This window comes from Calcarisporiella thermophila (assembly GCF_041956535.1).
Source record: "Calcarisporiella thermophila strain CBS 279.70 unplaced genomic scaffold VTP21scaffold_24, whole genome shotgun sequence".
Taxonomy (NCBI): Eukaryota; Fungi; Calcarisporiellomycota; class Calcarisporiellomycetes; order Calcarisporiellales; family Calcarisporiellaceae; genus Calcarisporiella; species Calcarisporiella thermophila.
Window position 1 is genome coordinate 484,568 of NW_027192214.1, and position 14,998 is coordinate 499,565.

The 14,998-nt window shown below is 46.4% G+C and overlaps 7 protein-coding genes across 7 annotated transcripts; 3 read left to right on the forward strand and 4 right to left on the reverse strand.

The window, feature by feature from the left end:
- Positions 1 to 826: 826 nt before the first annotated feature.
- VTP21DRAFT_5982 (uncharacterized protein) lies at positions 827 to 2,904 on the forward strand (the record flags this gene model as incomplete). The annotated part of the gene is made up of 2 exons (XM_069396562.1): positions 827 to 916; positions 982 to 2,904. The coding sequence occupies 2 exons, from the start codon at positions 827 to 829 to the stop codon at positions 2,902 to 2,904; spliced, it is 2,013 nt and encodes a 670-aa protein (XP_069247637.1).
- A 487-nt stretch (positions 2,905 to 3,391) lies between these two features.
- Positions 3,392 to 5,611, forward strand: VTP21DRAFT_5983 (uncharacterized protein; the record flags this gene model as incomplete). Its single annotated transcript, XM_069396563.1, has 3 exons — positions 3,392 to 3,523; positions 3,700 to 4,560; positions 4,643 to 5,611. The coding sequence occupies 3 exons, from the start codon at positions 3,392 to 3,394 to the stop codon at positions 5,609 to 5,611; spliced, it is 1,962 nt and encodes a 653-aa protein (XP_069247638.1).
- Positions 5,612 to 5,948: 337 nt separating this feature from the next.
- On the reverse strand, positions 5,949 to 6,953 carry VTP21DRAFT_5984 (uncharacterized protein; the record flags this gene model as incomplete). Its single annotated transcript, XM_069396564.1, has 5 exons — positions 5,949 to 6,140; positions 6,220 to 6,265; positions 6,333 to 6,432; positions 6,500 to 6,875; positions 6,942 to 6,953. The coding sequence occupies 5 exons, from the start codon at positions 6,951 to 6,953 to the stop codon at positions 5,949 to 5,951; spliced, it is 726 nt and encodes a 241-aa protein (XP_069247639.1).
- Positions 6,954 to 8,880: 1,927 nt separating this feature from the next.
- Positions 8,881 to 9,282, forward strand: VTP21DRAFT_5985 (uncharacterized protein; the record flags this gene model as incomplete). Its single annotated transcript, XM_069396565.1, has 1 exon — positions 8,881 to 9,282. The coding sequence occupies one exon, from the start codon at positions 8,881 to 8,883 to the stop codon at positions 9,280 to 9,282; it is 402 nt and encodes a 133-aa protein (XP_069247640.1).
- Positions 9,283 to 10,129: 847 nt separating this feature from the next.
- VTP21DRAFT_5986 (uncharacterized protein) lies at positions 10,130 to 12,459 on the reverse strand (the record flags this gene model as incomplete). The annotated part of the gene is made up of 6 exons (XM_069396566.1): positions 10,130 to 10,775; positions 10,855 to 11,100; positions 11,189 to 11,712; positions 11,779 to 11,842; positions 11,923 to 12,063; positions 12,182 to 12,459. 6 exons carry the CDS (start codon positions 12,457 to 12,459, stop codon positions 10,130 to 10,132), a joined length of 1,899 nt encoding a protein of 632 aa, XP_069247641.1.
- A 299-nt stretch (positions 12,460 to 12,758) lies between these two features.
- Positions 12,759 to 13,093, reverse strand: VTP21DRAFT_5987 (uncharacterized protein; the record flags this gene model as incomplete). The annotated part of the gene is made up of 2 exons (XM_069396567.1): positions 12,759 to 12,814; positions 12,895 to 13,093. The coding sequence occupies 2 exons, from the start codon at positions 13,091 to 13,093 to the stop codon at positions 12,759 to 12,761; spliced, it is 255 nt and encodes an 84-aa protein (XP_069247642.1).
- Positions 13,094 to 13,494: 401 nt separating this feature from the next.
- VTP21DRAFT_5988 (uncharacterized protein) lies at positions 13,495 to 14,520 on the reverse strand (the record flags this gene model as incomplete). Its single annotated transcript, XM_069396568.1, has 1 exon — positions 13,495 to 14,520. The coding sequence occupies one exon, from the start codon at positions 14,518 to 14,520 to the stop codon at positions 13,495 to 13,497; it is 1,026 nt and encodes a 341-aa protein (XP_069247643.1).
- Positions 14,521 to 14,998: the final 478 nt, after the last annotated feature.

Sequence of the window (14,998 nt, forward strand, 5' to 3'; positions counted from 1 at the left end):
AGTTCCATTTCGCTTCATGGTCATGTAAGCTTTGGAAACGCATCTAATAGCACATCCTCCTTCGCATTTTACTTTTTGAATTTTTTCCTTTGGTGCTAAGAACCCAGTGTCGCCCTCACAAGCTATGCTTGAAACGATTAGCACGATTTCACCTCCACCGTAGGCCGATTCAAAGTCCTTTACCGATTTTTGTTTTAGGCGCAGAAAGATGCCATGACCGTCCAGTGATGTTCTAACTTTTGCGGTTCCGCGGGAAGAGATGGCATGAGAAGACGCTGGAAAAAGCCCGAGGAGAAAAAAATGGAAAGCCAACACTTGGTGAACTGTGCTCTTTCAATAGAAAGAGAGGGAGGGTAATTGGCCTGATTTTATCTTTAATTACTGTTCCTTAAATGTCAATTGTTCCCCTTAATATTTCGCTCTCTATCAGCCCTGTCCCGTTTATCCACCAGGCGTTCAATGGTCCTCTTTAAGACGGATAAGGTTGTGTTTTCTGTCGATTCTAATAGTGCATCTAAGATTTTCAGTTAACGTTATACATTCCCTTATCAGATACGATCAAGGGCCGCTAGTTCGTTTGGTGATCAATCCGGAACTTTCTTTGGATAAATCGTGAAAAGATTATCGACATCGTGCACAAGTAGTCACGGTTTTAACCAGCTATCCCCGAAAATATCCCAGAGGTCTCCCATTTCCCCACAAACGGAAATGGTTCTTAAACCCAGAGCCTCAGCTTTTTTTTCCTACTTTATTTCGTTCTGATTTTTTTTTTCTTGTGTATAAAAAGAAAGAATACGAAAAAATATTTGTGAAAAAAAAATAGCAAATGAATGGAAACTTACCGACGGTAGTCCATCGGGGCGATGGGGTGAGAAGGTGTCCAGCAAAGGCATGCGAGCAGTGCAGGGCACGAAAAGTATTAATCATCTTGAATTTTTGATTTCAGCTGCATTCTAAATCTATGCATTCGAACTGAATTAGGCACGATGTAGCCTCGACTGGCCAACTTGCTCCCGATGTCGGCACCTCAACATTCGGTGTCTCTACCCTTCTGCTGGAGAAGCTGATCTATCCACCTACACACGCCTTTTTTTGCAGCGGGTCAACCAAGCCGGCGGGCGTGTACTCCAACTTGAGCAGCGGTGGCGTGATATCAAAGCAGAGCTTTCCTCACGCACCCATTTGGATCTGGCCACAATCAGCAATGACGATAGCGACAGCGAGAATGCAAAAAGAGGGATTCGGGAATTGCTGGGATTGCCAGTGGGCTGGGTGATCATAGAGCGGAGCGAAGGGGTGCAAATAAAAACGGATTTATTAACTGTGGATGATTTGATTCGATTTGCGCAACAGCAGATGGGCAAAATCAGAGTGCCGGATATCTGGTCCCAGCGGAGAACAAATAAGAAATCGGGGGCCGCCGCTGGGCGAAGTGGGCAGGCGATACACATCACCTTTATTAGGAAATTTGGGCTCTACTCGTCGTCCGGCAACGAGGAGGCGAATGCTCTGGTGAAACATGAGGCGGCGGGCAAGGCCGCCGAGTGGTGGCGATACCGCTCCTTGATCCATACACTAGTCTCTCGCGCCCAAGAGTGCGATTTCCTCTATCGAATCATGGACGCACGCCGCTTTGTTGCGGATTTCCCGCAGCTCGATCCCCTCATCAAATGGGCCGTCCTCGCCTGGACGGCTTGGCATTACTACTACCAACACAACACGGCAGATCGCTCCTCGCTTGCCGAGTTCGGGGCGCTCGCGTTTGCAGAGTCGCGGCGATTGCTTGAGGAGCGTTTTGACGAGCCATCGATAGCCACGGTCATCGCGGCCCTGGCACTCCACTATTGCGTGATGTATGAGGGGCGCCAGTCGCCGTTTCTGGGATTAGCACGGCAGCATGTGAACTATCTGCGCACGGAAACCCACTCGCCCGGGGACCTGGAGAGGTTCCGCCGCGCGGCATGGGCCGTTTCGCTACTGGAGCTTCTCCGTGCTGTTTTCGTGGACGCTTCGAACCTGTATCTGCTGGAGCCGCTGCTCTCGGAGCACGAGCCCGGTCTTTCCCCAGGAGACAGCGAGGAAATAACCAACTTCACCCCCATTAACATATTTGGGACGCGTGCCCTCAAGATATGCGCTGACATGCAAAAACGCAAGCCCGAGTACGAGACGGAGCATGCGTTTGTGATGGATTTTGAGCGGATGTTGCTCGACTGGGACAAGAAGCGGCCAAGCGCCATGCGCGTGGACATCCTAAGGGCCGAGGTCAACGAGCTGCCCTCAACCCTGTTTCGATACATTCTGGAATATGAGATGGCGTATACGGCCGTGTTTATCCAGCTTCACTTCAACACCTTCATGGGCCTGATTGCGGGTGCGTCCCGATCCTCGCGCCGGTCGCACTGGACGGCAGCAGAGCGACATGCCTATGAGGTGTGTCGTCAGTCGGCAAACAGGATCGTGAAGTTGGTCGCTCTGGTGGTTTCACAGCGGAAGCTCTGTGTCATTCCAGAGCAAGCCGACACGGTGCGTACGGCTTTTGTTGTGCACGAGCAAATCTATTCCAACAGCCCCGATTCCTCGGCTCGCATGGAAGCCCGCGACTATTTGGTGAGAAGCCTAGAGCTGATGCAAGCGTGCGCGGCCGAAGGGCTGTTGCATGCCCGCTACCTGGTGGAGCTGATTGAAAGCATCCTAGGAGAGAAGGGCATCAAGAAGGAGAGTGCGGAGGGCGATGAAGGCAAGCGGTTGTTTGAGGTTGCTAGTAAAGAGGCACATGAACTGACCGACCCGGAGACCCTGATCCCTACCCCCCCGCCTATACCTGGAGAGTTATCACCTCGAGTCTTGGAGAAACGAATGCAGCAGAACCACTTTGCATCAACCAACACGGCCGATTACTGAGGCGAGCAAACCAAAAAGAAGTTGCTATTTTCCATTCCTCCTCTTTCCTCTGTCAAGTGCATTCTCCCTTCCCCCCACATATCATTATCTGTACCAGCTCTATCTTTATCAGATATTGTAATACTATTTTAAAATGCGGTGGGATGTTTCATTCTTATCCTATTTTATTCAATGGCTTCCAGCTCTTTTTTTTTTATAACCTTCTTACCTTAGTGTTTTATGCCTGCTGTATTAGTTTTTTTTTTTGTCTTTCTTGCGCTCTCCTTCCTACCCGTTATTTTATTGTATATAGCATATACATTAATGGTACTTTTCATAAAATTTTAAACTCCGCACAACAGAAACTTCCAACCGATTTTCACCAGAATTTGGACAAGTGAACTGTGCTAATACACCGCCAGTTTTTTTTTTTCCAGGTTTTAGTCATCGTCATCCTCTCCGTCTTTATTTTATTTTTAACTACTCTTCGAATTCTGTTGGAAATGCTATGGAACCTGTGCATCTTATGCAGTCGATCAATACACTAACGATACTTGTCAAGCCCCAGCCGCCCCAGCAGGAGGCCATCCCTCGTGGACTGTGCCCCGCTCGTGCGTGCGACAATTGTCGGAAACTTAAAGTACGTATTATCCGATCCATGGTCTTACTCCCAATGGTGGTGATTACCACTGGGGCGCATACCGCCCATGCTGCTTTTGCGGCGTCCTTGATTTCCCTTGGACCGCATCCATTGCAGCCTACCCCATGTCATTCTTCTTTAATTATTGATCATGCTATGTTGCGCTTATTTGATAGACTTGGTGCAGCAGAGAGTTGCCTTCATGCGAGCGATGTCGGAAGTACCGCTCTTTGTGCCGCTACCCTGCCAACACAGATGCATTTGAATTCATGCGGATGTTTGTGCAGCGAATCAACCAGGAGGTTTCGCGAGTCGAACAGCTGGAAGGGGAATTCACCAAATTCACCACCTATGTCCCCCTTCTGCTCGAGGGAGTTGCGAAAAAGAATGAGGGGAAGGGGGGCGAGAGCATGTCGCAGAAGAAAACGGAGAATGCTGTGGACCGATGTCCCAAGGAGAGAAAGCTGCAGGAGGAGATGAAGCTGCCAAAAAATTGGAAGCTGGAGAAGACTCCGTACGGCCTTGCGATCCAGACGGATTTGAGCAGCTTTAGTGATTTCATCCGGTTTGTGCAGTGCCAATTGGGCGTTGGGAACGACCTTCACTACTTTCATAACGTGCAGCCGGCCTCGGCCAGCCATGCTTCAATATCAAGCCAGTCGAAGCCTGGCTTTTGCATCACCTTCTTACGGGAATTCGGCCTCTTTTCCTCGGTGATTGCGGGCGCACACATGCACGACAACGCCGTCGACTTACCCTCCCCGAAAACGCCCGATCTCACCGTTAGCACCGTCGGACCCTACCAGCAGTTGGTCCACCGCTTACTGCGGCTCATCAAAGAATGCCCATTTATATATAGGGTCATGCGGCCCGACGATTTTCTGCAGGACTACGAAAACGGGACTCTGGACCCCTTGGTGTGGTGGGCAGTGCTTGCATGGAGCGTGAGACATGCCTACTACCAGCACTGCATCTCCTATCGGGAGTGTATGCCGGTAGTGGGCAAGTTTACCATGAACAAAGCCCATGAACTGCTGGTGAGTGCATCCCCACCTTCTCCTTGACAGAGAGCCGTTGTATTGACAAAGAAAACTCTTTTGTTCCATCGAATCTTTCCAGTCCGAACGCTTCGATGAACCCTCCTTGGCCACCTGCATTGGTGCAATTTCGCTCCATTTCTGCGCCCTCTACGAGGACCGCGGCCTCACCTACCTAAAGCTCGCACGCCAGCACGTCAACTCCCTTCGTCAAAATCTCGCCTCGACCCTTGGTTCCGAGGTACACAATCCCAACCACACCCGGTGGATCGAGAAATTCCGCCGAGTGAGCTGGTGCGTAGCGTTTATGGAGTATGTGGCCGTCAATGTTATCGACCCCACCTATCCCGCCTTTGATGAGCTGAGGCCCGAGGACGAGCCACGGCCGCTGCCTGATGATACCTACGATATTATAATGGGACTACATACCGACATCTATGAGACGCGAGCCCTCAAGTTCTTGGCGGAGGCGATGAGGCGAAGAGAGAAGGACTATGAATCCGAAGTCGCCTTTGTCGAGGCGGTGGAGCAGAAATTGGTGCAGATCTACTCGCATCGACCGCAGGAGCTCTTTGTGAACGTGCTGGAGGAAAATGTCTCGCGGATGGTGCTGCGTGCCGTGGCGGAGGACGAGATGTCGCTGTTCAATGTGAAAATACAGCTTCACTGGCCCGCATTCATCCGCGCGTTGCAGCAGGGGTATTGTGGCGATGACCTGGATGTGGCGGACCTTGGGCCGTCCGAGCGTGCTGCCTATAAGCTCTGTCTCACGTGTGCAGACCGCGTGATTGTGTATATGAACCGACTGGTGGCCTGTGAGGAATACTGCAAGCTCTACGAGATGTCGGATTCCATGAACGTGGCCTTCAAGGTGTTCAAGCGTGTGTGCACTGACTCCCCGCATGCCCGAGAGCGGGGCAACGCGCGGCGTCAGATGGAACGCTTACTTGCCATCCTAAGGGTGTGTGCCCCGCTGAGGCTCAAGGAGCTGGAGGGGCTGAGGCTACGGATTGAGGAATTCGAGCGCGGCCAGTGTGTATATGAAACGTGAGGATTTGTGCACGCATTTCACTTCTTACTATAATGCATTTAATATTGTTTCCTTTTCCATATATATATTTATTTGTTTCTGTTGACACTTGTGATTCTGTAAATAGAGTAGTTTTAATTTATTAGCTTTGTTTTTTTTTTCTTTTTAATGCATTTCACCCTACTCCTCCTTTCATTTTATTACGCATTTTTCTAATCCAAAGAAGAAATAAAATATACTTGCGAAGCAAAACAAGGCAGTCTAGGGATATATTGCTACACGGTATGCACACGTTTGATATACAGATGACGGCGGGAATGAAACAAGAGAAAGGGATGGATAAATAGACCAAGGTCGTCTACAGGGCCGGCTTGCTGCCGAATTTTCCGCTCTCTACCCACTCTCGCACCCACGGCCACACTTTCTCCTGGACCGTCCTCATCTCGGCCGAGGTGATTTCGCCAAGCACATAGTCCGAGACCACGTTGAAGCTGCGATCGTCGGTAGACGCCGGGGGTCGACCGATGCCGATACGAAGCCGGGTGAATTTCTAAGGGTGAGAGGTTAGAAAACCGAGCTAGAAGAGGAGAGAAAGAGTGGGTGAAGGGAGGGTGAAGAGGGGAGCTTACATCAGTTTTGAGAGAAGCAATGATAGATTTGACACCATTATGTCCACTTGATAAGCAAGTTCCAATTAGTCGCTTCTTGTTCCAACGCCCAACAGTATTCTTCAAAAACTTACTTTGCACTTCCTCCCATCTTCACTCCAATTTTCCCTAGCTCTCTTTCCAAGTCGTCGTGCAGCACCACAACATCCTTTGTATCGAATCCGAGCTCTTTTACTGTCATATGGTAGGATGAGTTGACAGCTCCCCACTGTAGAAAGCACAGGACCAAATGGATATTTACCAATCCGAGCGACAGCCTTCCCGTTCTCATTCATATATAATCGCGGTTTAACGAGAGTGAAATTCACCAGCACTGGATCATTGGCTCTACTCTCCGAAATCGATACTCCCGATGTCTCAGTTAACTTAGAGCTTTGCGAATTAACATCGCCTGCCGCCCTCAAATCAATTATATTTTGCTTCTTTTGTCTCTGCACTTGTTTCGATCCATTTTTATTGCTTTGAATCTGTACATAAGTGGATCCATTAGCAATGGCCGCTGGAAACCGTCGATCCATCTGCCATGTTGTGCCCAGACTTTCGGCTAGGTAATCGATCAAGGTCATTCCGATGCTGTGCCGAGTACGAGGCATTGACCAATTGCCTAGACCAACTAACTACATAACGGGATCCATTTTAATAAATCAGCCGGTCATTGTTTCTAGTTTTATGTCTTAGCTTACCAAAATTCTCATTATAATGTGGAATAGGATATGTTCTAAATATGAAGAGTGAAAGAAATTACAAATACAAGTGATTTAACTAAAAAAAAACAAAATATTCTTAATTTACTAATCGAAACCCAAATTTCTAATCACTCCTCCCCGGAAAGAGCAGTCCAAAACGGTCACACTATTCTGGAGAGAATTGTAGATAGTTAAAGAGCGGAATAAACTAGAAAGTTCGGTTTAAAGTGGGTTTTGATAACGCTGATGGCAAAGTTAGTCAGACCATCAACGATGACGTACACCCATGGGAGGACTTTCTTCGACTTCGTTACCACGTCTCCAACCGAAAGTACCATTTTTCATTTGTATTGCGATTTGGATAGTGAAAAGGCATCAGAGTTGCCATCGTGAGAGCCCCGTTGGCATATCTGGATGTCAGGTGCGTAGGATCCGGTTCAACCCATTTTAGAATTCTGGCGTGCGTTCAATATAAGGCGCAAACAAAGAAGTCCATGTAACCGCCCGGGCCATCATATTAAAAACACTCTTTTGCAGCCGCACGAGGTTGACAAGTGCATTGCGCAACGCTAACTTTAGACAAATAAAACATTCAAGAATATAATGCTTCAAAGGCACACACTTGATTCAAAATCCTTGCAGTGGAAAATGGTGCCATCTCAACTATCAGATTCAGTTCGGCTATTGAAAAGTGGTGTATAATAGCATGATTAAAGTATTATTGGAATAAAGAATATATGACCTAATCCATGGACAACCGGCTAAACCTCATAAGAGGAGAAAGCAATGCTTCCCTTTCTTCATCAAAGCCCACGTCGGACTTGTTTGAGGGAAGACGTGCTAAAAGTTGAATCTGCTTAAAGAGCAGACTAGCTCGCCTACCATTGCGAATATTCTCACGAAAAACAAAGACCATGCCAGGACACTCAAGTTTAGGCTCTCCCCAACTCAGCCCTCTTTTTTGAGAGATGGATGATGTTGTGTATTTCCAGATGGGCTTGTATTACTTCGTAGCTCAATCCCGGTTTCTCGCGCGACATTAAAATCATATGGGTAAATGAAGAATGGTATAATCCGCACCTTCTTTGTCTTTGCGCCATGGAACCGTGTGAATTCACACACTATCTATCGGGGGTTCATTCTTTCATCTTTCCAACACGAGCACGTCTTCATTCTACAAGCCAGGACCCAGCATATCATGCCCATTGCCAGTCGTCATCCAACGGTCAGACTTGGCTCACTTTGCCTAACTTTCATCCTAGCTATGACGTAGGAAAGGGGGCAACTTTCATTTCTGTAAATAAAACAGTGGCTGCCACTTGTTTCATCTCCCCATGGAGCCAATGCCACTTGTATCCTCTCCAAGTAATTTAATCCGTAAAAATAGCCTGCGATGCAATCTCAACCCGAAATCTAGGCAGCGGAACCTTGGCGGTCGGACTGAGATTCAAGAATGCGACTTTGGCATGCTCAGCGGCAATATAATTTAATCCACACGGACGTTCTCAGTTGCCTGCGCTGTTTGCTGAAGGCCACCGAGCCCCATTCTTGCCGATCTCGCCTCCGGCTTTACTTGACGCAACTCTATATGCTTTTAGGGCAAGCTTTTGTGTCACGGCCGCCCTTTAGGATTACAAGCCTCAAGTGGATTGGCCAATAAAACGCTGCTTAAGCTATCACTAGCCACGGACGGGACGGTGCTTCGGCCGCAAGCGGTGAAATGTGAAATTATTAGGGTTCATCAGGAAAACGTCTTCTTACAACCACTTATGCGGTGCCACTCCGGAAGCGCCCGAGAAAGGAATATAAAGTCAAGGGCCTAGTAATGCTGCCCTGCGAAGGAGCAAAAAAAAAAATTCCTCCGCCCTACCAGAGAATCCTACTCAGCCATCCCACTCACACGACCCTTGCTCGGCCATACATACCTCATCCAACAATGTCTCTCCCAGGGGGTTCTCGAGGCTTCAACCACAAAAGGCAGATGCGCGCAACTGTAGGGCTTCGCGTTTCCTTTCGTCACCATCCCTCCCGGCCTACTCCACTCCAACGGCGCCGAAGGCAGCGACAACAGGCGGGCCTGGACTCCCGCGGCTCCTTAACGATGAGCAGCCCGGCAGGCAGCCGCCGCTCCACCCTCTCCAGCATTGCGGAAGACATTGAACAGTTGGGGGAGTGCCTGGAGGAGGTGGAGACCATGTTCGAGCGGCTGGAGGCCATGGCCAGCGACGCGGACCCCTTCTTAGAGGTGCGGCTGACCCCGGCAGGGATGTTTCAAGCAACTGCGTTGTTAGCAGAGATAAGTGGATACCCCATCAATATATCCGAATTCGAATTATGAGTCACGAGCTTGTTCCGTTGGACACGGCCGTTGCTGCTACCATTTCTGTTGTTGATATAGAACCTGATACCACGATTATCATCGCCTTTGACATTTCACTCCTCGCTTTTGAGCCTTTGTATATTTTTGTTTCTCTTTAAGTACATACATATGCCCTCCATTTTGCTTTTGTTCAACTACCAACTATAATTTTTCTGTGGTCTCCTTCCAAATGTTTAAACTCCTATTTGCTCTGCTCCGTGGCTCCGCACTATCAGTTCAGTATTGACCAATATATATATAAAACACAAGCCCGCCTTTCGAATACGTCCATAGTTAGCTGCACCGGGTCGAGTTGGTTACCAAATCATGCAGTACTTTTGCCGATTCTACTCCACCAAAACAGTGGAAATGGATTAGAATGGCATGAATTCTTTCTCCGGAGCCGCGGGTGTGAAATTGGATGAGAGTTATTCTAGAATAAAGGTTAATTTTCATCATCTTGTAATTTTAGCACTCGTTTTTATGACTTTATAGTTAGCGTTGTTTTTGCATTGCTCAACAAAGCCATCAAGCCCAGTGATTGCACCCAAAAATGCCCCCAGTCCTCTGTTTCATACCGTCTCGCGGCCATTTTTGTGTTTTTAGGGCATTGTTCATGCTTGCTTGGATAATAGAGGGATTTAGTTAGGAGTAAGCCTGAATAAAGTTTGCAGATAAACTAGGTGGGCTTCGAAAAAGTTACTCGACTTTCATTATGATGCTATAAAAATAAAAAGTAATTATTTAAAAAAAAAGGTGTATAATCTTTTATATCATCTTTTTAGGGAGAAGAGGGGAAAAAAAAATGCCATCATGGTTTTCATTTTTAGTTGCCAGGCTCGTTGTTTCCTTTCAAACTGCTCCGGCCAGCTCGCATCATTTCGTCAACTAGCAAGAGATTGCTCGCAATAACTGTACTTGAGTGGAGCATATGGCGGATAACCCGATAGTTGTCAAAGATCCCCTCCATGACGGGATCAAGTGTTTCACCGGTCGTCAAGTCCACCCCCACAACGTGGCCCGCAGCCGTTTCCTCTTGTAGTGCGACCACGACATCTTGTGCGTCAAATCCTCCGTTGAGTGCCAGGGTCTTGGGGATCACGAGTAGGGCATCTGCGAATGCCGTCACTCCCATCTTTGCACGTCCCTTCACGCTAGACAAGGCCTCCTTCTGCAGGTATTGTGAGCACGCCACTTGGAATGCACCGGCACCCGGGACCACGTGGCCATCCTCGATCGCGTTCTTCACGGCACGCAACCCATCGCGCACGGCGTCGTTGGTCTGTGTAAGGGTGTGTGCGTTCGGTCCTTTGATCAAAAGAGTGACCGACTTGGGGTCACGGACCTCCTCTACGAATGTGTACTTGTCCTCTCCGAGGGTATGTTCATAGACGAGGCCAGCATATCCCAATACCTCAGGGCTGAGGTCATCAACCGAATTCTGTGCAATGCCACCGCAAACGAGCTGCAGCCTATAGTGGAAACGTGTCGCCACCGAAAGAATTGAGGGGGAGGGGGTATAAAAAATAATTTCAAGCACTGAGTATTTACCGCTCCATGTTTCGCCTCTTGGCGCGTCGCAACGCGAGAATATTATTCTTGGCCAGAATGTCCAACGAGAGCGGGTCAATTCCTTTCTGGTTGATAATGACGAAGCCTTTCTTGCTGTCGTTTCCGCATACCGACTTCTTGAACTCCACGATCTTACGCACCTTCTCGTCTACAAATTTGCGCTCAGACTCAACAAGCTTCTCGCGTTGTTCAGCGGTGCTATAGAAGAAGCCGGAGTTGATTTCACTGCAAGAGAGAGAGAGGTGGAATCGATTGTATTAGTGTGTGTTTGACAATGGATAAGGCACAAGCCTCCCCCCCCTGCTCTCTATACCTTTTCTCGTATTCCAAAGAAACATTTAGTGTCAGGATATATGCATTCTCTACCCGCTTAGGCATATCGGGGTGTCTTGCGCCATGATCCAAAACGAGACCACGCACCAAACGGCTCTCAGTGTCACTACGGTGCTGCATCTTCATAATTTCCACCATGTGCAAGTCAATAGGCTCCCCTTCACGCTGAATACTGAGTACGGCATCCACCACAGCTTCCGTCAAGGTATCAGCCAGATCACGATGCACCTTCGTCCTCAAGGCCGTCCGTGCAACGGAGACAAGTAGCTCACGGTCAGCTTCGCGCGCAACCCGGAATTTCTCCAGGAATTGCAATGCCTCTTTTTTTGCAAGATCGAAACCTTCCGTAATGACGCGTGGGTGCAATCCCTCTGAGATGTAGCGCTCGGCCTGTTTGAGCAATTCACCAACGAGAAGTACAACGGAAGTGGTGCCATCACCAGTGACCTCATCTTGTGCAGTTGCTGCACGAGCAATCATGGCCGCTGTGGGATTTTGGATTTGCTATAGTACAAAGCAGACGGGTTAGGATTGCTCGTGGAAAGCAATAAATGAGAAATGCCGCGCTACCATTTCACTCAAAAGCACTTTTCCATCTTTTGTTAATTTAATACTTCCTGAACCGTCGACAAGCCTACATACAACCATCAGGTTGATCACTTTTCAGTATATTATCTGAATAAGATAAAAAAGCATTCGCGGCGGATGTCTTACATTTTAATGGTTCCTCTCGGCCCGAGATTGCTCTTTAGCACATCCTGTAGACCGATCGCGGCATTAATGTTGAGCTGCAGAGCCTGACCTCGGCGTGCAACCTCAGAGTTGGGGTTAATGAGCTTGATGGCTGCAGATGACCTAAATTTGCATCGATTGGAAATGGGAGAGATTAGGCGATCAGAGCAAAAAGAAGTAATCGGAGGAAGCGAAACAAATTTGATAAACAGCAGGTGTAGCAGAGGAGAAACCCACTTACATTATACAGAGTGTATTGTAGTTGGAAAATGAATGCCGATTTGAACACTCCTCTTTAAAATCGCTTCTTAGGAGCTCGTAAAAATAATCAAAACAAGGCCTCGCGTCGTTGTTTTTCTCGATACTAAGCCACCCATAATGGAACTCGCAAGAAATTAGATATTTTAGTAGGTTGAAGTGGAAAAAGAAAATAAAATTGGCGAGCTGAAAATGAAAAATGCGCTGACAAGTGGGTTGACTCTTGCTAAAATATAAATAGGTCTTAAGGCCTATAAGCATATGATGCTTGAATAAAGAGAAATGTTTGAGCCTTGCGCCTGTAGTATTAACAAATTTGGGGCGCATCTACTCCACCGTGGATGTCACGGAAGCAAAAAGAATCTAGGCTGGATAATTATTAATTAAATAACTTATTTCAGAGTAGAAGGAGCGAGTGCTATGAAGCATAAAATACTGAAAGCGAATGCGGTCGAATATTTTATATAAGGATTTATGGGTTGCCGAAAAAATATAAAACAAGATAAAACGCGAGAAAAATAAAAACAGTTTTTCAGATTGAACACATACGAAGGCAGCGATTAGACAGATATCCGCTTGGGGGAAGAATACCAGTAGTCAAGCCATTTCGCCCAAGCTACTCATCAAAAAGTCAAATCAGAGATGAATGTTCGAATCCATTCCATACAAAGCAGTGGATGACAATCTTATACTAACCCCAGAATGAAAATTTTCGCCCTAACCACTTGCCGGCAAATGGGAAAACAACCATGGTAAAGATGATGCGTATTTGCTCTTTGTTTTCCTCCCATTCCCGTTGGAGATTCCATTCCTCCTCGTCGGATTCATTAGAGTCGTAGCTGAGTTCGGAAGAAAGATCGTCTTTATCTTCTGGTAAGTAGTCTGGCTCTGGCATCTTGCTCAGTATATGGCCACAATTGGAGTCTTAGAATAACCAATATCAATTCCAAGAGAGGCGGCAAAGTAGTAGTGACGTCGTTTTGGACTTTAGAAATTGAGGATTTCTATATGAAGGGTTGAGTATTGCAAAAAGAAAACGTACAAATGGGGACAAAATTGGCACCATGTTTTACTATTTTGTAATTTCTTGAAAATATCTCCTTAGTGAATGAAGAAATATACGAGCACCTCAACCACAATAAAAATGTGGATCTGCTCTTGTTGTTGATTCACTTGCTACCCTGGTTATGTATGGTCTTTACAAAATTCAAGGCTTTTTAAATCAGATCCTTAGGAAAACTTGCTTTTGCAAATTTTTGGTTGACATATTTGTTACCTTTATTCTTAAGAATTCTTTTAATACTTAGTATATCCTCCCTTAGCTTTATAAACTGCACGGATCCTCCTCGGCATACTTTCGTAGAGCTTGTCGATATATGACTGATCCATGTGCTCCCATGTGTATTCAATTCGATTCCATAGTTCTTCCTTATCTCTTGGCCTTGTCGGATATGCTTGAAGTTTTCTCTTAAAGATACTCCACATATTCTCTATTGGATTTAAATCTGGTGACTGAGCAGGCCATTCCAAAACTTTTATTCCATGTTTTCGCAACCAAGCTTGGGTTGACCTTGCGGTGTGAGGAGGAGCGTTATCATGTTGAAAGATGATCTCTTCTTTGTTGAGCCCATACCAATCGAGAGTTCCAAGGAAATCTTCCGCCAAAATTTTGCGGTACAACTTAGCATTCACTCCACCATCGATACGACAAAGATGCCCAACTCCTTGCGAAGTTATGCAGCTCCACTCGGTGATGGGGTCTTTTCCATACTTCATCGTTGGAATGATATTACATTCACGCAGAGGCCGTCCCTCTTTTACATAGGTGTAATGCTTTCCAGTAGTCTGTATTAAAGGAATGACAGTCTCATCGGAGAAGATTATCTTTCGAAATTTTTCAGAATTCCCTCTTATAAGTTGTGCTGCAAACTTGTAACGGGCCAAAAAATGTCGTGGCATCAACAGCGGCTTCCTAGGGACCGATCGAGGCTTCACTTTGGATCGTTTAAGCGCTCTCTTAATGGTTTTGGTAGACGCATCCTTATTAAGCTCTTCCTTGACAATTTGCTGCACGTCAACTAGCTTAGAACATTTTCCTATCGATACTTGCTTGTCTATGAATCTCTCTTCTGCTTCGGTTAGAATACGTGGGCGACCAGCTTTCGGAGTAATAGGAGGGTATTGAGGCGTGCTCCACTTTTTTATAATTTTTCTGGCAGTTTCATGGCTAATACCCAAACGAGCCCCAATCTTGCGTGAGGACTCCCCTTGCCTTGAAAGTCCAAGGACTCGTTCACAAATCTTCTTAGGGATTGGCCTCATAGCTTTGTGATATAGTCAGAAAATAAAAGTAGCCCAAATGCCATAAAAAAATATCTAGACGGAACGTCGGATTGAATATAAAAAAAAACTGTAACATTTTGGGGTACATTTATTTAAGAAACAAAATTCCCATTAAATCCCGAGAGCACTTTGCAAATACACCAGAATTTTACTAAATGCATATATAACCAGGATAGCGAGTGAATCAATAAAAAGTAAATCTTCACAACTATTTTAGGATTGAGACGCTTATATATTGCTTCATTCTTTCAGTAGATAATCGCAAATGATTAAAGATTTTTAAAACATGTTGACAATTTTGTCCAGCTTTGTATATTGTAAAGTAGGGAGTGAAGAGAAAACTTCAAAAAAAGCACATATTAGAAAACTAAAAAAAAAAAAATTTTCTGAATAAAACAAGAAAACAATAATTTTGATTTAAAATACAAAGCAATGATGACTTCATTTTTACTCCTGA